At 34.5% G+C, this 21,334-nt stretch overlaps 1 protein-coding gene across 4 annotated transcripts in view; it reads left to right on the top strand.

The window, feature by feature from the left end:
- LOC118182896 (uncharacterized) overlaps positions 1–21,334 on the top strand; it is a 462,070-nt gene that overhangs the window by 265,465 nt on the left and 175,271 nt on the right. For all 4 annotated transcript variants that reach the window (XR_015042537.1, XR_015042535.1, XR_015042536.1 and 1 more), the window contains exons 9-10: positions 14,615–14,799; positions 19,127–19,337. Coding sequence is in view for 1 of the 4 variants with exons in the window: in XM_085821730.1 (XP_085677856.1) it covers positions 14,615–14,799; positions 19,127–19,337 (396 nt within the window). In the remaining 3 variants the exon portion in view is untranslated. The remainder of the gene's footprint in view (positions 1–14,614; positions 14,800–19,126; positions 19,338–21,334) is intronic.

Raw genomic sequence — 21,334 nt, 5'->3', positions numbered from 1 at the left:
AAGTCACAGAGATTCATCTATCGCTTAAACTGTGCTTTCTTGTTTTTTAGGAGTTACATAAAAAGTTACTTTCTCACGATTTCGTAAATTTTCAAACAGTATAATAATTCGCTAACAGTCTAGTAGGATTTGTAGGACACAGGTTTCTGGATACAGCAGAACCCTGCAGCCCATAAATTGTTAAGATGCCTGTAATACTTTCTCTAACAAAGTTGTTTAAAATCAGGTGCATCGTTTTGTTGATTCTATGTTACTGAGGCTGGTCAGTTGCCTCATAATATATATTAAATGCAAAAACAGGAAAAGTAGGTTGCCTCAGGCTATGGCAGCTCATTTCTTATGTTTTGTTAATACAAATCCAAGGCTGGATGTTCTAGACATCTTTTTCTAGCAAGATGGTGCTTCTTTCGATATTCACATTCTAACTGACTGACCAGAAGCAACGAAGCTGAAGCCGTAAACATTCCTCAGTTCCTGCGGTCAGTGTTTGGACTTTATTACCCGACACAATGGCCTCCTCCAAAATTTCTTTCTTATAAGCTTCATCAAGTTTAATTACTTGAAAATAAAAATGGCATCTCTCACTGAGAAGAAACAAGCGCTATTATAGCTTTCGTTCCCATCGAACTTGATATTTTAAGACATACATGGCTAAAATTGATTGCAATTTTAAGTGCGTTCCGAATAATCAATGGAAAGCTGGACACACATATTGACTACGCAGATAACTGTTTTCGCTGTATCTTCTAAAAAATAGTAAGTTAGTGACTGTAATAGTTTACTGAGTACAAAATAAAGCTGTAGTAGTAGTAGTAACGGAGGACGTGGGCACCATCCCTTCATCGTTAAAGTTAACCGGTAGTAGCACCACATCCGCCCTTATCTAGAGTTGACCATTTGGAGCTACGTGGGGGTCTCGCACGGAGCGGCCAGACCGTCCCATTTGCAGTGCTGCTCACCAATAAATAAAGCTGTATACTTCCTTTGTATTCTAAGAATTCCCACGCTTCTTGTACAAATGCCAGGATTTATGCTAATGAACCCTGTTATTATTTTATTTGGCCTTTACTACTTATTAGTTATTATGCCAATTAGTTAATGTACGTAAGCGAAGAATTTTTGAGTTTGCGAGACACCTTTTGGTAGCTTTTCTGACTTACTCCTATCCGCTATTGAATTGATTGATCGGTTTTAGCTTTACTAGCTACATTTGTTTTATGGATATTTAGTGCCCGAGCCAAAGCTTATTTAGGTGAGCGTTACTTTTCCATCTAATATTAATTTGACTGGACATTTTGTGCTACGTTTTCCTGCAAGTAAGGGCTGTTAAATTTGTATTATTGGGAAGTTTGTGTAATGGTCAGGCTGACATGTTAATAAACAGATTTAATGCAAACCTTCATCTGAGTTTAAATTTTCTGTAATTTAGAATGTAAGACGGAGTGCTATTTTAAGTCACCTGTGCTACTTTACGTGTACATACATGTAGTTTTTCCGAGTTTCAAATCTGAAACACTAAGGTAAGAGGAATAATAATGTATACCGAATATATATATATATATATATATATATATATATATATATATTGATTTTATACAGTTTACATTGCTTAGCTATTTCATTAGTGTCAGTATGTAGTCGGAAACCATTCTGAATATTCTGAAATATTCAAAGACTTTTTCAGGGCCAAATAATTATCCTTTATTCAGAAAATCAGCTTATGTCCCCGGAAACAATTGAACAGCATTTTGGGAGGCCTAATTATCCTGCAATGGAAATCAACCGTCGCGTATTTTCCTCTTCTGTTTTTTAAAAATTTTCGTCCCAAAATCGAGAGAGGAAAATTATTACTTCCGAAGGGCGCGTTTGAGGTAATGAATGAAAACTAGTTATGGATAAATTAAAGGTATCTATCCCAGGATTGTTTCTTTAAATGAAACCTACTTCCGATAAGAATACCAATATTAATATCTAATCAGATATTTTCATTTCTGCTTCCCTATAACTTGAATCACGTCTATTCTTATTATTGTCGCTGTTGGAAACTACATCTTCATATTTCCCCATCTAATATGTGAACAAGAGTATAAACATAATATTGATGTTTTAATTACATCCCACCCAGAAATCCAGTTATTCCTCAATTGGGTGAAAGCCCACAAAGTGAACGACGGCAATGAGGCGGCTGACCTCCTTGCAAAGGATGCATCGACTAACATCAACAGTGAGATGATTCATGTCCCATGGTCCCATATAAAATTTACACTGAATGCAATTGTCGACTCAAAGTGGCAAGAAGAATGGGATTCTGCATTGCAAGGCAGAACAGTCCACGATTTTTTTCCAAGAACTGACAAAGAGGCACTACACTATGACCATGTTCTGAATCAGTATATATCACAGGGCACGGTCCTTTCCCCACCTACTACTATGACAGAGGCATGTGCCCAACGGATCTCTGCCTATGTGGCGAAAGGGGTAAACCTGATCATTATATTTTTGACTGTAATCTAACAGACGGTAAATATCTGATTAAACCTAACAACAATCTAATACCATTTAAGAAATACGCAATAAAGAACAGACACCTTAGGGCCAAAATCAAAGACGTTCTTATACATATCTAAGTACTCGGACTAGGTATTTGTCATATCTAATGTTTATTAATCTTCATATAATACTAAAATATATTTCTTTAATTTTTTTATTTTATTGTTCCAATAATTTCATTTTCCTATGAGATGCTGAGGGACGGGATCTCCAAAGACTTACTTATTACACTCTCAGCCTTAGAAAGGACGTTTATTCATACATTTAGACTTTTGGAAGCATCAGTTGTTGTACTTTTCAAGGACAGTCTTCTCAGTATGATTTGTGTACACTATTAATATCAGAAATCACCAGAAATCTTAGAAAGTCCTCTCAAGGGGTTGATGATAAAAAAGAGACACAGGAGATCTTCGGACCACCCCCGGGATTTTCTCCCTCAAAACTGGGGTGGAAAGTTTAACAGTTAGCTAGGTTCAGCAATATCTCTATTACTTGTGGTACTACAGAGGTGTGGGCCTAGCTTCTACCTGTACCTGTTTTAATTGCATTTCATTTACGTTTTAGTGGCAATAGTTCCCTTTTTTTTTTGTTGTTAGAAGTTTGATAAAAATTTATCGAAAAAGTTTTTTTTATAGTAATTTTTGAGATTCACCATATAAAAAGTACACTAGCAAAATATTAGAGACGTTTCTATTAAATAATATGATTTTGTGAAAGTTAGGAGAAATGTGATATATTTGTCTGAAGAGATCTAAATGATTCCCGTTCGTGGTCGTGTCCAGATAAAGATTCGTGAATTTTATGAATGAAATGTTTCTTCTGATTAAATATCTTTACCCGCCACTGGACAGTCTCTGCTACTGTTTAGGTCTTAAATCATCCTTAAATAATTACAAAAGATGAATGTGGAGCTGACTCAGCAAAACTGTAGACTGAATGCCAGTTCGTGTTTGATTCGCTGTGATGGGTCGGTTCATATTATTAGGCTAGCATAAAGTTCAACAGTTAGGAAGGAAAGATTCCACTTAACTTCAAGTAGTTAGAGATAGTTTATATCTGGTTAGTTAGACCAAAACATTCACTACGTGGACTGATCCATTTTAAAAATTTAGGCGAGCCCGTTCTGTGAATACATTAATCTGGCATTTAAAATCGAGAGGTAAAAATAAGCAAGGGTATATATATATCATAACATTTTTTCCTTTAAATAATTTGCTGTGATTTTAAATTAATGAACCAAAAAGAGAGTGGAAAACGAACTCAATGTATCAAAAGGCCGTAATATTATGACTCTTAAAATACAGATTATAATTAATCGATTGAACCATGAGATTCGACTGGATTAAACAAGCCTTTACCTTCTTCCTTTCTAATGTATTTTTAGAATTGGGAGAGTAACGTGCGTAATGCAGAATATGAGAATGCACGGATAAGCTAATTTGACAGAGAAAATTTCCGATTTCTATGACTTTCAAAATAATTTATATTATTACCAGGACGAAAGCAACTTCTAAAATTACGGCATTTAATCGGATACCAATTCTCCTAAGGATTCTCTGCTGTTTATTAGTCTTTCTACAGTTCCGAAAATCCTAAATAATATACCCATCTTATTGTCTCTTTACTCTTTCCGAATTAGTCTTAACATTTTTAAATAACGTGTTTACAGCAGCAAGGATCTGCAGGGCTTAAAAAGTAATGAGACCAGAAAAGAAAAGCATCCCTTGCGCAAGTAAATCTATAATGGCTGCAAAACGGATCTCTATTTTCTTTAGGTACCATTTCTTCTCTCTTTAAACAGCCAAAAATCTCTTCCCTGATTTATTTAGCACTTAAGCGGACCGCGACGCCTTTTGCGATGTCTCCCTTTTCAGTACATTTTCCCGGAGTAGCAAACAAAAAGGAAAGCAACAGCCACCATTACCCAAATTGCATCCACCATCATTCGCGGCCGTTGAGCAAAGAAGCCGCTCTTTTCCTTGTTTTGTTTGTTTACCGTTTTGGCCATCAGTTGGCATTAAGACCAGAATTCTAATGCAGCTTTTGACGGTTATGGATGAGAAGGCCATAAGAAAAAAGAAATGTTTTAACCGGAGGAAATTTGGGGCCAGACCTTTAAAGCATGTTGATCTTCTTCAACTTCTATAATTGTGCGAATATTCTGATTATACGTTCAACACTTACAGTGCATCAAGACCTAGGTTTGGGTGACGAGATTTTTTTAACAGACGACCATATGGCACAACGAATGATTCATTTACAAATTTAAAAGAAAGAAGAATTGTTGGAAATTAATAGTTAACTTATGTTTAAAATTGTAGTATCTTTTGTAACAAAGTGTGAAGAGGCCGAAGCTCTTCCGGAAGAATACAATTACAAGAGCAAGTCTACTTAACATTGAGATAAATGGACATCTGCCTAAACTGGCGACATATCGCCAAGCTAGCGATGGTTTTGGCGACTAATTTTTATTGCCAAATTTGGTGAAAAAGGGCAAAAACTCCCCAAACTTCGCGACGTTTTTGTAAATAAATAAATTTTGTAATAATAATTGTAAATGATCCTTATATGTAACTGCAACCATAACCGGCCCTTACATGTAACTTTAGCCGTATATGCCATCCAGTAATTTTGGGAGATAGAAGGTACTAGAGATTTTCCGGCAACCGGGGGGGAGATAACTAGTATACGAGATCGAAAGAGCATCAGCTGCCAGTTTCAGTTCAGAGCTGATTTCGAAGAATTGAAAGATCTCCATTCGCTTCACTCTTCGAATGAATGCTCTTTGCATTGCTTTGATTAACGTTATTAATAGTGTGAATTAATAACTACTGATTGTGCTCTGTCCTTCTCAGAAGAGCTGTGAGAGTACTTTTGTGAAAAGTTACAGAACTGTAAAGTATTTCGTTTGAATAAATAAATTTTATCAAACTGTCATTGGTTCTGTGTGCATTCAATCCATTACGAACCCGTACGCATGCTACAATACATGTGTTATTTGTATAAAATTAAATGATATCTATCTAGTGAAAGATATATATGTGTGTGTGGATCGTAACATTTAAAATTTAATTGTTTTAATTTTTCAGTTTTTCAGCGGTTTCGAAATATATTTCTTTAGACTTTGTTTCTAATTTAACTAGTTGCTTAATGTGATTTCTTTTGAGTATCCAGGTTCGAAAATTCCTTTTATAGTGAATACATTTTATACAGTATTTTTCGTTTTGATTTATGTAGGAGCAGATTATATCGTGGTGTTTTATTACAGAAAGTAATAAATATTTCAAAAACACTTATACTTTGATTTATTACATTTTTATTTGCATTATAAAAAGTTTATGATCTTACATTATTAGTCCAAAGAGACTTTACTCCTGAAGGACTATTGTTTTCATTTTGCGATTTTGCGTTGAATCATTCTGAATGTCCGCATCACTTTTCAAACTGTTGCCGCCAAATACTATCGCCCCGTATTATATTTGAAGAAATTAAATAATGAAGAATTTACATTAACGTATGTATGTTTCTTGCATTGTGATAAAACAACGGTACTTATAACCATGAAATTTTGAATGACGTAATCCTACTGCGAATATGGGAATCTGGAAGACCAAATTTCAAATTTGGAATTTTTTTTATTATCGGTTTTATATTTTATAAAACTTTAACGAATTTTTGATAACAAACTCACGATTTAAAAGCGAGCAATGGCAACACTGGAGAGGAAAAATTATCTTCAGCGCGTGACACGGTCTATCGGAAATTCTAAAGATATGCTCTTTTAAATATTTTGTGATATTGCTGTTGGATTGAATTTTATGGTTTAAGTGCGAAAAACATGATATTTAAAAAATAAAGGTCACACACAAAACGTTAAAATAATGCCCCTTTGGGTGTAATGCAATATTTGAAAGCTATATATAGTATATATATTTTACTTTAGATTGCTTTTAGATTTTCGCAGTTCGTGGCTAAATAGTCTATGAGAGTTTTAAGTTTGTTTCGTAGTAGTTTAATCTTTTGGAGTTGTCTAAGGTACATCGAGAATGGACCACAGAATTAGTGGAAGAAATTTTCCTGGCAACGTTGTACAGAAAAAATATTTTTATCTCCAGCGAGCGGAACTGTGTATGGGAAATTCTAAAGAGAAGCTCATTTTAAAATTATTTTGCGACATTGCTGTTGAACTGAATTTTATGGTTTAAGTGCAAAGAGCATAATAATAAATAAATAAAGGTAACACACAAAACGTTAAAACGCCTCCTTGGACGTAATTTAAAATCTGAAACCTTTCAGTTTTTTTTAATTTAAATTAAATTAATTTATTTTTTATTTATTTTTCTTTTTATTTTATGAATTCATAATCTTTCAGATTTAATTCAAAAATGTGATACTGTTAAAATTTTCCTGTTGCTCCTTGGAACAGACTAAAGAACTTGTAACTATTTGTTTTATTAAATTATTTTATTTTATTATTTTATTGACTTATTTTGTTTTTGATTCAGTTCTGATGTATGTTTTCCCTGTTCGACTGCGAGGCACCAAATTTTGGTTTAATTATTTAATTATTGTGTCTTGATTTTATATCTGCATGTATATATATATATATGTATGTATGTATAACTAGAAATAATAACATAATCCGAAAATGGAAAGTTGAAAATAATTTATTTTAAATTTCACTTTATTGTTTATATAATGTGAAAGATATATAAAGATTAATGTCAACAATAGTAGTAAACTAACAGAAAGGCACAAATTAAAAACAACTGAAAGCAAAACTTGAGAAAATTAAAATTGAAACAATAATAAATTAATACAGAAAGAAAGTGATAAACGTAAATATTGAAAATAGTTGATAATTTCTGAGGTTTTAATCAAGGAGCGGGAAAAGCAGTCAAAGTCACGGTTATGAATTATATCTGGATGAACTGCAAAAGAAAGTACTCACATGGAATTATGTTTCTAATTTAAAATCAAACTAATTAAATTAGATATAATAAATTAAAATATTTTATACAAAATTTAAAGAAACCACTTTTCACGAAATTTTAAAAAGCAGTCCTCAAGATATATTCTGCCCCGATGCGACGCGAATCACTAGTTATTAAGTTTATATTTTAGCACTTTCTCATTTAATTAATTAATTCTGAAGCATTTTGTGCTACGTTAATAATATTTATTAATTAAATACTCTTCATGCAGATTTTTCACAGATTCTACTTATATACTTTTCACAAAATTTCTAAAATTGTAACAACTTGGACCCCAGCTGCTTTATGAAGTTTGGAAATTACTAGTAGGCAGTATGATCTAATTTCTTCAACTATAACAATTATTTTCAGTTTTACTAAGTTTAATGAAAAAAAGGTTAATTCCTATTTTCTGTTCTTTTTCCTATTTTCTTTCGTATTTTCTGTTTCATTTACTTCATATGCATTCGCTCAGACAGACCTATACCAAAAACAATCGAAAACGAATAGTAAGCATATGTTACCTGCAACTTTTTCATGAGAAATGAAAAGCCATTTTGCATACCATGATTGTTGATGCAGTATAATCTCTTACTTTAAAATAGGAGCTTTAAGACTTTTGCAGCCGTGCGCCGTTTGATATCGGAATACATGTCTTCATCGCTTCACAGTATTTGTTTTCATCATCTCATTTGATACTGTAATTTAAGGCAATCTTTATTCTTGCTCTTTTCGCTAAGAGAAGCATGCTAAACGTAAATGAACAAGGAATGATACATTTAGGGTATTTTACCATCTGCCGCAGCTGTCTTTACTATGGTTACGAGGCAAGCAGACCGGTAGAAAAAGACCGATAAATTACTGTCTTAAAGTAAAAGGCTACAAACTCCAATTTGGAAAGAGCTGTTATTAGTAAGAGACCGCAGTCATTCCCAATTAACCCTGAGGTTAATAATTCCCCTTTACAATAATTAGCTGCATGGAAAATAAAATTATGTGTCCTGTTTAAGAGGAGTTCATTTTGATAACCGTAAATTTTAGGTCCCCTGAAATTTAGGACATTATTGCCTAGAAACAGTCGAGCTTTTAGTTGCAAATTTTTTCTTTAGTTCTAATCTATTGTCCGTATACAATTCACATACACTGCCCGACATAGAAAATACAAGACCATGAAAGACTGGGTAGATCGTGAGGTCAGCTAACACACAAACAGAGCATGCATATGTAAATAAACATTGTTATTTATAAAAAGATAAATTTATATAGTATTGAAATACAGAGGGAATCGGTAAGATGTATGACCACCTATGTCGGCGATGCAGGCTACAACCGTGCGAGGTACAGATTCAATTAGTGTGCAGATAGTTTTTTGAAGGATAAAAGCCCTTATGCTCTGAATCCTCCTCCAAAGTTCGTCTTCCGATAACGGCTGGGACAAAGCGGAGAAACGATGGCCAATCACGTCTTAGACATGCTCGATCGGCGGAAAATTAGGAGAAATCGCAGGCCAAGGAAGCAATGGGACATACTGCAAGGCTTGTCGGCTAACGAATGTCGGTGCGGTATCATTTTGTCCTGCTGAAACATACCATTTTGCACCCGTTGAAAGTAAGGTAGTATAACCGTCTGCAGCACCTCATCAATGTACCGTCGTGCTTTTAATATGCCTCTGATGCGTAAAAGCTGTGACTTGCTTTCATGACTAATAGCAACCTATTATGCCATGCTGACGAGCGGTATGGCGTTCCGTAACAGTACTCGGACTAGCTCTATCTTACCGACGTCGCCAGATTCTTATCCGGTGACTATTATCAGGTAAACGAAACCCAGACATCGCTGAATATCACATTTGTCCATTTTGTCACATTTGAATTCAAATGTCCAAGTGGCTTATTGATGATATCATCGTAGTCATTGGCCTCGATTGTTTAGCGTTAATGACCATTTTCGTAGTAGGCAAAGCTCCCTGCACATTCCGAAAATTGTCCATAGTAGTCAATTGTGGGTCCGTCACCGATTCTCTTTCTATGCATCGATCTACGTCTAAATGGCTTGGTCTTTCTTTTTTTATTTACATTTCCTCCATCGGTCCATTCTATGCGCAACGAATACATCTGCCGGCGTTTTAGCAGCGATACGAAGGTAACACCAACCAGTGGTACATAAGCCTACAATTTGACCCCTCATAAAATCGTCCGTTTGCCGAAACGCCTACGGTTTCGTCATTCAGGCATCTCTTCATTCACGTGTGTCTTCCGGAATGTTGAACTTCTTCAAATGCTGAGTTTCCTAAGCAGCAGAGAGTAGCGACTGTTGGTTCGTCCTCCGTTTCCTTCCCTTTTATCTCCCTCTATAATTACGTAAACCAACTCTGCATGACTTGCTCTGCTACATATTCCCCAAAATTTGCATATTTCTACTGCCGAATCTTATACTGTTGCATTTTCTATGTCGAGCAGTGTACATTTCTTTGTGCAAGTTGGCTACAATCAAGTCGATGGTTCATGGATTATAATGTAATATTTTTGGGGAAATTACCTTTAGGTGACCGAATTTTTGGCGACAGTTTGAATAGCAGAGTTGCAAAGCATTTCATTTCGAAAATCATCTTCCCCTGTTTTCCGTTTGAGTACAGAATTCGAAGCTACAAACTTAACGGATAAACCTGTTAAGGCGTAGAACTGTGAATTATGTAATTTGAACAAGTATGCCTTTTACACGCTTATTTAATATGAAATTTACCAATATAAATAATATATAAAATTCACAGAAATTAATTTCAATATTTACTTTAAGTAAGTGAAATAATACTGAAAAATAAATTATCACAATATGAATATCACATTTATTTTAAGCTAGATTAAAGATGTCAATTGAGGAAATCCATTGAACAAACAAATACGGGTATTCAAAAGGTTGTAGAAACAAATAAATGTCTTTTGCTTAGTAGTAATTGCTTACAAAATGCGAAAAAGAGGGAGGATAAGGAAAATTATAGATAATTCCGAATTGTAAAACAAGGCGGTATATAACGGAGGCAACAGATGAAAAATATATCTGAAATAAAACCAAGTAGAAAATCTCTTAATTCTTTCAAAATATACTCGTTTCGTGATAAAGTCTCGTGAAAACTACTGAAATATTATTGGTGACATTAAAACTTGTTATCATACATAACAAATGTTTAAGCAGGAAAGATTCGATATTATTAACCTTCTAAGATATAGTTAAAGTACTTAAGCAGTTTTCTGGTTAGAGTGAGTTTAGTTTCTAAAATTAAGGGAACCCAACTTAATATTAGTTTACATTTTCAATAAAACTATATTGATTTGAATACCGATCACAAAGAATCCCTTTTTTTTCAGAAAAAAATCGTCTATAATCAAGTAAAAAATAGAGATCAAATAAACAAAATGGCGCAGACAGGCAAACTATAAAACATCAAGTAGTTTCTCGAAAATGCTGATTGATCGTAAAGAATCCTTCTGAGTTCAGCTCCGTATAGTTGCCTCAAAACTTGTCGGTAATAAAGAAAAATGGCTATCATATTTGGAATCAGGAGTACGAAATCGATTAAGAAACACTCAAAATAAATACTGAGAAGTAAAAAACCAATTTAGACGCAGAACTGCACCTTTCTAACAATAAAAAATAAAATAAGTAAATAAAGCTACATCATCAACAGTCTTCTAATCCCTTTAAATTTAGTCATTTCACTGTTAAACATCCAAGCTTTCTTCTCTGATTTATTTCACACTTAAACTGAACCCATCGAAGACCATCCCTTCAGTTTATTTTTCCTCGATGAAAAACAAAGAGAAACAACGACAACCATTAGCCAAATTGCATCCAACGTCGTTGGCGGCTGAGCGAAGAAGCCCTTTCTGTTACTTTTTTCTTGTTGGTGTTGTTTTGGTTTCTTTATTTATTATTTTGGCCATCATTCTACGTTAAGCCAGGAATTCTAATGCCCCTCTCGACGATTATGGACGACTGGCTCTTTGAGGAATGAAATGACTGTGATATCGGCAAGATTCAAACGAAAGTGAAATAAATTTCTTTAACTTTGGTTAGATGGCCTCTTAATTTTCTCAGTTTAAGTGTTTTTGTAAATTTTGGCTAACAAAGGTAAAGGGAAATATCACTCCGTCAACAAACTCAAAACAACTTAATTTTAAAACAACTTTTTTGTTTAAAAGAACTTAGAATATATATGCACTTCTCGTGCTCACAGGAATCAATCACCCTTTGTGGCGATGCAATTAAAGTAACATTCAACTTTAAATTAAAACGTAGATTAGTAGTCAAAGACTACACAATGAAATTCAAACCGGAATTGGCTCCAAACTCTTGAGGAAGCTAAAAGGAGAAGTTATAGTAAAGTTTAATTATAAAATAACTGGTTAATTTAAATAATACATGCTGTATCTGAATTTGAAGTTGCGGAGACAGTAGGTATTTTTTGAAAGCAAGAAGGATGTGAAAAAAGAGCAACGCCCTCGCCGGGAATCGAACCACGGACCTCTGGAATACGCACTTAGCGTGCTGAAAACTACACTATGAAGGCGGGTGAAATACCTTATAAAGTGTTTTATATTTATTCACGTGTTTAATAATTTTAAATTAATATTTTGTTAACACTGATATTTATTATTTCCTTGTATTGGGAGGCAACAAATTGTTCGTGATTATTTTCAGTCCAAAAGGGACGTTAGTCCCGAATAGAATATTTATCTAGAAACCGCATGTTGCGTTGAATCACTATAAACGACGTATAGTTTTTCAAATTGTCGCTACCAAATACTATCGCCATCGCCCTGTATTTCAAAGAAATTAAATAATGAAGAATGAGCATGAATGTATGCATGTTTCTCGTACTGCAAAAAAACAACGGTACCTAGAGCCATAACGCCAAATGAGGTACACGCACTTTGTTAAAATTATTTGAAAGTAATGAACGATGACCTTTAATTTTTTTTTATTTCTCCATAAATTTCTCACCAGATATTATAAAATTGAATACCTAGGTATAATTTGAGATGTCGAATCAAAATATGGGGAAACATTGGTATGTTATTTCAGAAAAAGTTCGATTTTGTGTTAAAATACCGAGTTAGTTTCAACTCTTTTGTTAGGTCCTCCGATTTTATTGGAAGCTCTGTTTAGAAATCTATGAGTTTAAACTTCGTGCGGGTAATTCTTCCAATCTATCATTATTTTGTTGGCCATATCGAATCGATCCCAAATTTGTTTTATCCAAGGATCCTATAAATTTGAAAATAATCCACTGCTTACTGATCTGTAGGAGGCAGGTCTCAATTTTTAACCATCTTTTTCAAAATACAAGATAATCACTTTATATGCTTGTTGATAAAAACAAAACGTGGTTTATCGAAAATTAATCGGTACTATATTAAATGAAAGTGCAAATGTTGCGAGTATGTTGTTACTTTAGACTTATTCACAAACGGCACTATATCGCTCTGCTTGGCTACAGTTTCACGATCGATGGGATAATACGTAAGTACCTGAATTTATTATGGAGTATTAAAAACGATTAAGAAGGCACTTTTACATTTTTACAAAGAAGTTCTATTATATTGGCATATGCCCAAATATAGAGGGGATGTGTAGAAAGGATAATTAATGTGTTGTTTTATTATCTGAGCACCACTAAGTAATGATAAGCAAGTAATGAAATTGTTTATATATTCGTACCCTCTTTAAAGGCAATCTACAGAACTTGTAAGAAAAAACACAATTAAATGTTGAAGCATTTTTTCGTATAACTATAAGAAACCAAAAGCGTAGAAAGCGAATGAAGCACTAACAACATTTTTATTGACTCGTTATATAAAAAAGAATTTCTGTTGCTTTGTTGTTCAGCGTATGCGACAAAAAATGTCAAACCCATTCTTTTAAGTCAAAGAACGGAGAATAAAGAAGACACTCGCTCCTTGTTTAGACGACGAGTTCTACAGGACACTATTTAACAAGATGAGCAAAAAAATGTAAAGTTGTTGTGCTATTTCTAATCTTTGTGTATTTGATTTTTAGAGGAAATTTCTAACGTTTCGCAAGCATCAGAGTTTCTCCTTTTTCCTATGAATGTCTTTTATTATAATTGCTAAGTTAATTTTATATTTAAATCTTTTTACGTATTTTCCGTTAACATTTTTGCAAAAATGCGTTGTGAAGTAATCGTATTTTCGAAGTTAAAATTCGAATAATTCGAAGATTCTGAGTTACCTTACGTTTTCTTGAACTTCTGGAATACGATAAAAAGACGTTTACCATTCGTTCATAAAACCCCCTCCGTTACCTATCAATGCCGAATTAGTAATATCAGTGCCGAGTGAATCCTTCTAAAAAAACATAATACTTAAGAAGAAAATGAAGAAAACTCGTGTAAGTAGAGTATAATACATTATAAAACTTCATCCATTTCTATGACAACTTTAACCTAAAATTATGTTGTTCAAAATGTTTCAGAATTTCATTTAATTATATGTTAATCTCAATTAAAAATACCTAATCTGATTTTAATTTAGTTACATGCTAATTATTTGTGCTATTGCTCCGTTTTTGGTCTTCATCCTCCTTTGTGAAATGTTAACGTAAGTTTACAAGTGCAAAACTTCGGACGAAAATATCGCGGAAAAAAACCACCCAAGACGAAAACGTCACTGTACGGAACATCATGCGATGATTTTTAGTTGCTTCATTTTGAATAACAATGTTTTGAAACAGCAATATATTTACACCGCTATTTTTTACCTTATTGTTTTAAAACTGCGATGTTTTTTTTCTAGTATTTTTTTTTTTTTTTTTTCTGTCATGATATTCAGTACTATGATGTTTTCCTTCTTGCGTAGTTTTTGTCCGCGACGTTTTTTGCGGCCACCAGAATTTAATACCTCTGTGTTACATATATTTGTTACGTATATTACTACATATATTACATACATTAATTAATACTGCTATGTTCCATATATAAATCACATGATCATGCTAATGGAAACGTAACTGATTTTTTTCGATTGCAATTCTAGATGTATTTTCTTGTTCGCATTGTTTCTTCTTTGTTGCAGGACCAGGACACTGAGACGGAGGGAGGAAAGAAAATCCGCCGTCGGCTGCCGCCCGTGCCCTTGGACCAAGAACCCACCTCCGTCCCTCTCCGAAGAACCAAAGACCGAACACGGACACTCTCTATGGGGGCTATGCCCCTCTCCACTTCATCAGACAAACCCTGGGATAGGAGGATACCACAAAGGTGAAAGAATGCTCACTCATACCCTCATTTTACGCATGGGAATTAACTGTTTAATCTGTTAATATGCTCAATTCAGAATCTATTTAACAGCCACTGGAGCAATATCTCAACGTATTAAAGTACAATAGTGAATACATCAATGTATTAAAGTACGCATAATAACAGTTAAACATGCTGTATATCTAAATTTTTCGAATGAAGGTTATACATATTTAAACGTTTGTAATAATCTCCAAGTAGCCTTACAATACAGCATCAAATGACGTAAGTTGTTAACATACCCTGAAACTTATTTTGAACGAAATAGGGCTTAACTTAGGAAGAAATCATCATGTCGATGCATACTGTGCCACGCAAGATAATCTAAAACACCTGCGGGGAATGCAACATATACGTTTCTGTTGGAAAAGAAAAATATTTTCCAGAATTATCATAGAAAATAAAGCACTTTGTATGGTTGTGATTTCTAATTTCAACAAAAAATAAGTATATTTTCTCAGCTATACGTTAGACCAAATAAATGTTCAGTAACATATACGTATGTTCACAGTAAAGAGGAAAAACTAAATTAACATGTAAATACAATTTGAGACATAGTATTTATTTTCGTGCATTGCAAAAGAGTTAGGCAAATTTGTATAAGAAAGAAGTGTTGTTTGTGATGCAAAAATAAAATCACGCCCAACAAGAGTAAATAATAGACCTTTGCCAGTTCACTCTGTATAAGATCTTTCATTTACCTTCAGAACTATAATAATGTACATTCTTATACTATATACTTATATGCTTATTAATATAAGCATTTTCTTTTCAGATTGTACGAGTATTAAAATATTTTTGCTTATCCTTGCAGTTGCAATATATTAAGAATACATAGACAAACGTTCAGCGGAAGTTGACAAATGTCGAGTGGGAAAGAAAATAAGAAAAACGAAGAGTATTTAAATCAGATAATAGATAAGGCTGGTAACTACTTTATATTTTTGTGTTGAATTATGAACCCAGCGCAAAAAAGGAAAATGTCGGTTATTTGACAATACAAATGTTATTTATTACTAGAGTAGATCAAGGCCTAATTATTCTTGTTGCAAAAATTACATTTTCTGCTGCAATCATTTGGTAAAAAAATTGCCAAAAAAACGGGTAGGGACAAATTTTATTTCTTCTTTTTGTGTAAGACAAAACGTTACATTAAAAGGGAAAATATTACCATTGATACCATATATACTTTGCCTGTCCTCTCATAGCCATATGGCAGATTTCGCCTGCTAGGTGGGCTGGGGGCCAGTGCTCAGAACTAACTATCTAACTAACTATATATACAAACAAAGCATGAATACAGTTGATAAAATTCATAGCAAAACTTAGAAAAGTATTTACATTAACAGTAGTGATACTGTTCTTTATATAGCATACTATAAAAATAGTTATAAATTTTACAACCTTAACTGTGTTACCAGATCTAGTTTTGTGCTTTCCTGTCTAGTTAAAGACCAGCTGTGAATTCGACAAAACGAGAAACCTTCAACGATAGTTAGCGTCGGCTTGAATGCTAAAAACTCGGCGTCCAACCGGGTTAGTGGTTAGCCAGGCTGATTATCGTAAAATGAGGCCTAGATCCGAATCACGGAGATAGCATCGATATTTATAAATTTATAGTGCCTGGGCGGCATGAGGGCATTTTAATATGCGGAGAGCCTGGATTCTAAAAGACTGGTAGTAGGGGGAAAGGGGTGGGAGATCCTTAGACCCTTTTCCCCGAGATGCTCTCTTTCAAAATTGGATGCGTATTTGAGCAAAGTCGTACTGTCACCTATATGGTGCTCAAGGCACTTGCCAATTCTAGGTTCAGTCTTGACGCCTTGCCACGATGAATTTAGTGGACTTGCTTTGATATCAAACACCTGATCTGATGTTATTGTCGATCGGGTGGGACAAGCCACAAACAAACAAAAACACACTAAAACTCTCACATACACACCTATGCACAATTTTCTAAATGATTGCCACTGAAATCTGCATAAATTCTGGAATCAGCATACCTCGTGGCAAAATAAGGCAAACAGGCATAACCATTTGTTAGAAAACCTCAAACATAATTCCATAATATAACCAAAAAGACAGATATTTCTGATGCTGAAAGTCATAGACAGAAACTTTGATGCACGATTCTGCTGTTGAACAATATATTTAAAAAGGTTTAACATAAGAAATATGAGATAGCATCGATGAAATGCAGGATGTCTAAAAGTTGCTGAACAACTTTAGCATCTGGTTGTTTGAGAATCGAACAACTTATAGCTTTGGTACTGGTCACACTTTAGCAACCATGGTTCAACGTTTTTGTGATAAATGACTGAACTTACACAACCTCGACATACGACAAAATAACCTCTGGTTGACTGTCTTCCAACTTTAGGCATGTGTAGCGAATCAATGTATCGAGATAAATTTTGACTGTTATTATTGGTTCATTGAAGAAGAAATGGTCGTAAAATCCAATCAAACAGCATTCCATAGCAAACATTCACTTCTGAGTTGTCTTGCTTCAACTTCCTTGTGACATGAGGATATTCATATCCACAAATCTTTACATTAAATTTACATCAATTCAAAGCAAACGGTTGAGAAAAAGCTTTGATATACACTCATGTCCATAAATTAAGGATAATGCAAAATCAGGCAAAGGAAGAGTTAGAAGCAAAACAAATTTGACTTATTTGTAAAGCTTATTGATTAAACAAAAGGAAAAGAGCAAAAAAAGATGCTATATGTTTGATATTATTAAAAAAAATTAGCCATTTTTTCTCCCTGGAGAAAATTACAAAAAAAACCTATTTACAAAAAACCAATATTACATCGTTAGTATGATTGTTAATACATTGTATGTCTCCCAGACGATGCAATACAGTCCGTACAACGCCTAGGCATGCTGAGTATCGATCTGATCTTGGGGGATATTACACCACTCAAAAAGCAATGCTCTCCGAAGTTCCGGTAGACATGTAGGAGGAGGTTGACGGGCTGCAACTCGTCGGCCAAGCATGTCCCACACGCCCTCTACTGGATTCAAGTTCGGTGAGAATGCTGGCCAGTCCATACGGGTGATATCCTCCGATTGAAGGCATTCGCTTACGATGTTTGCACGGTGAGGACGGGCGTTGTCATCCATAAACACAAATTGTGCGCCCATGGCGCCCCGAAAAAAACGTACATGTTGTTCCAGAACGTCGTCCCAATAGATTTGCCTTGTCATAGTTCCAATTTGAACATGCAGGTCAGTTCTGGAACCCAGAATAATTCCACCCCAAACGAGCACTCCTGCACCACCGTAACGGTGTCGTTCAATGATGTTTTCTTGGTGGTAACGGGTACCTGGAGCTGTCCATATGAAAATCCGGCGAGAATCAGACTGCAAGCTAAACCTGGACTCGTCGGAAAACATCACACAAAAGCCCACTGTTGCGGTGTCCACAATGCATGCTCTCTACTCCAGGCTAACAGCAGGCGACATTGAGTTGCAGTAAGTGGAACGCATCTGACAGGTCTACGAGCATATAGACCAATCTGCCCTAAGCATCTGTACACGGTCTGCCTTGAAATTGTCGTACTAGTGGCTGAAGAAAGCTGACGAGACAGGTCTGAGGCTGTGCTCTGCCTGTTTCTTTTGGCAGTAACTGCCAAATACCGGTCCTCATTCGGCGTTGTAACTCTGCGGCGACCTGTGCTGTAACGTCTACTCACATTACCATCATCTTGGAATCGCTGCCAAAGCCTGGAGATGACACTCTGGGCAATTCCAAGTTCGTCTGATACTTCCAGTTGAGTACGTCCACATTCCAGACGGCCGATAATTCTACCACGTAAAAAATCATCCAAATGTGTCCTTTGTGTCATAACTATTCGGTTATTGCACTGAAATGCTTATAAAGCGCCCTCGAACAATTTTACTTCTTTGCCTGTATTCCTTATATATCTTACACTCTCGTCATTGTGACGTACCATCGGTGTCATCTGGTTACTTGCTGATATTTGCATGCGATTCTTGAAGATGTGTGTAGTGATTTTACAGGTGATATATTTATTTTAGAGTTCGATTTCTGCGTGACTCCGAATTATCCTTAATTTATGGACATGAGTGTACTTGTAATAAACCGTAAAAGTTAACAGCGCTATCTCTTACAGGATGCGCAGCGTAATGAATAAAAATTGTTCAAGGATTTTGTCCACACCATATATAACAAAATAAAAGAGCTGACGATTGACACCTAAATTAACAATTCTTTTAGTTAAATCTTTTATTAATAAAATCCTTCATCTTCAACAGAACTACGTCTTTAGACGATGGTATGGCTTTGACGACGGCAGTGACAACAACCAGCTCCATTCTGGATTACATTGGTTTGACAACCTCTACTGACACCTACTTGCAGCTCCTCTCCTCTAAAGATTTCGGGGGATTGTTCAGCTCCTGCACAGCCACCACCACAACAACATCTTCTATACTAGACACTATACCTTCCTCTCTAGGATTATCGGTAAGAAAAAAAAATATTTTCTTCTATTACGTTTCAAGTTTGTGTTCATGAAAACTATTCATTTATGAATTATGACGATGCCCAACATTGTAAAATCTCTTTTGCGAAACAGCAAGAGCACATATTTTAGCTCAGAGTCTCACGAACACATGACAGGAGTGATTCTGTATTAGAGTGATTCTATATGATTTAAAATTACTCATGTCTCAGTTATTTGTGTATTGTTTGATTTCTCACTTACACTGGCTGCAATACAGACACCCCTCAATTAACGACAGATGGTAAAGGATCTCGTATATCAGACATGCTAAAATTTCTAAAATTTTACTGTAAATATTAAATATAACACCGCTCACTTTAAAGGCATTTCTGTATTGAAAGCAGTAAAACAATCGTTGTATTACTTCTTCTATAAGACTGCTTTTCAAGTGACAGATTTTAAAATTGTTAATGTGAAAGATCTCTACAAGCAGGAAAAGTTCACTCTGCTTCGAGGAATTCTCACTGGAAAAAGCTTACACCAAATCTCTTGCAATACCTAAAAAGAAAGGTGATGATCTTTAAAGGTTGATTTCCAGCAATGCAATACCAAGATTTTATTTTGCATGCAGTCTAAAATTTGAATCATAAAAATAGTTTCTATTTTATATTTTCTATGTAAATATAGGGGAAATTTTCTTTCTTCTATAGCTTGATTAATGCGGTAGCAATGAAACGTTAAAAATACCATTTTACAATTTTGTAGTACATATTATAGTGTGGTAATATTATTAATAAAAGTGACTTAGTTCTTGTCTCTAACTTTTTTTTTTCATTATTATGAGCCACGAGATATAACATAGTCCAGCATAATATTAAGAGAAAACAGATCGACAACAATAACACACTTTCATAAAATTTGTTAATAAATAATGATGATTTTATAACATTTTATAATGACTGTTGTTAACAGAACTGAAATGGAGCCTTGTAATGCTTACTCCATGATCCATCAGTTAAATGCCTGGTGATTAATGCATTTTGAAACCAAGAAAAACTTTAAGCACATTTATTTCAGAACTTTATTTTCGAGCTGTGCCAGCAGTATTGTGCCATGAACGAATTATATTTTGTAAGGAATGTTATTTTAGTTTTAAATTAAGCAGTTTTGCACAGATACTTGTCTTTTTTATCTTACCTCATTTCCTTAGCTGGCGTCTGAGTTATTTCAGAGACAGTGTGTTCTGCTGTTCGGCCACGTTGTTTCCCCGATTTAAGTTTGCTATGTAAGGCCGTGCGTATTAATTGCCGGTTTGTGTACCTTGAGGGGGGTAGGGCTAAAAGCAAATTCGCGTTAATTATCTCTGTGCAGCTTCGGCTGATTATTTAACTCAGTTTTAATTTTATATTTCTGTTTTTAGTTGCAAGCAAACGTCTTGGTTAAGTTTGTAAGCGGGAGGAGTTTCATTTGTAAATTCTTACTTGGGTTGAATAAAAACGTCTTTTCACCCTTCCTATGCCTTGTCATTGATACAATTTGAACTTAACGAATAGTCGCTTCATAGTTTAAGTATCGATCTAGATAACAAATTAAAGTTAATTTAGCTAGAATCACACAATTTAACCGGTAGCCAAAACATTCAAAAGCCAGACGTAGAAGAAGGCACATTCTTAGTCTTCTCTCTATTTTTCTGCGGTGTTATAAAGATGACTGCAACCACTGGCCTGATCTTTACACTTCTTTGCACATGCGTTAAGAGAAATGAACTGAAAGACTTAAACTTCCTTTATTAAAACCAAAAATCTTGCCATGATGATAAATCTAAAAAACAATGATTCGATCAAAATTACCCATTTTAAGCAAAGAATGCTGCTATACAAATTTGTAAATTTTGACTTAGTTTCTAAACGATATAAGATACTTTCAAACTTCGCTTTAAATAAGCTCTTTAAAATTTCAAAAGTTTTAAATATGTAATACTCTAAATTACAAAATTGTAATCCTCATTGTTGAAAGT

This window comes from Stegodyphus dumicola, chromosome 8 (genome assembly GCF_044657685.1).
Source record: "Stegodyphus dumicola isolate Sdum_Otavi_A_Nest chromosome 8, ASM4465768v1".
Lineage (NCBI taxonomy): Eukaryota > Metazoa > Arthropoda > Arachnida > Araneae > Eresidae > Stegodyphus > Stegodyphus dumicola.
This window is presented reverse-complemented; position numbering and strand designations above follow the sequence as displayed.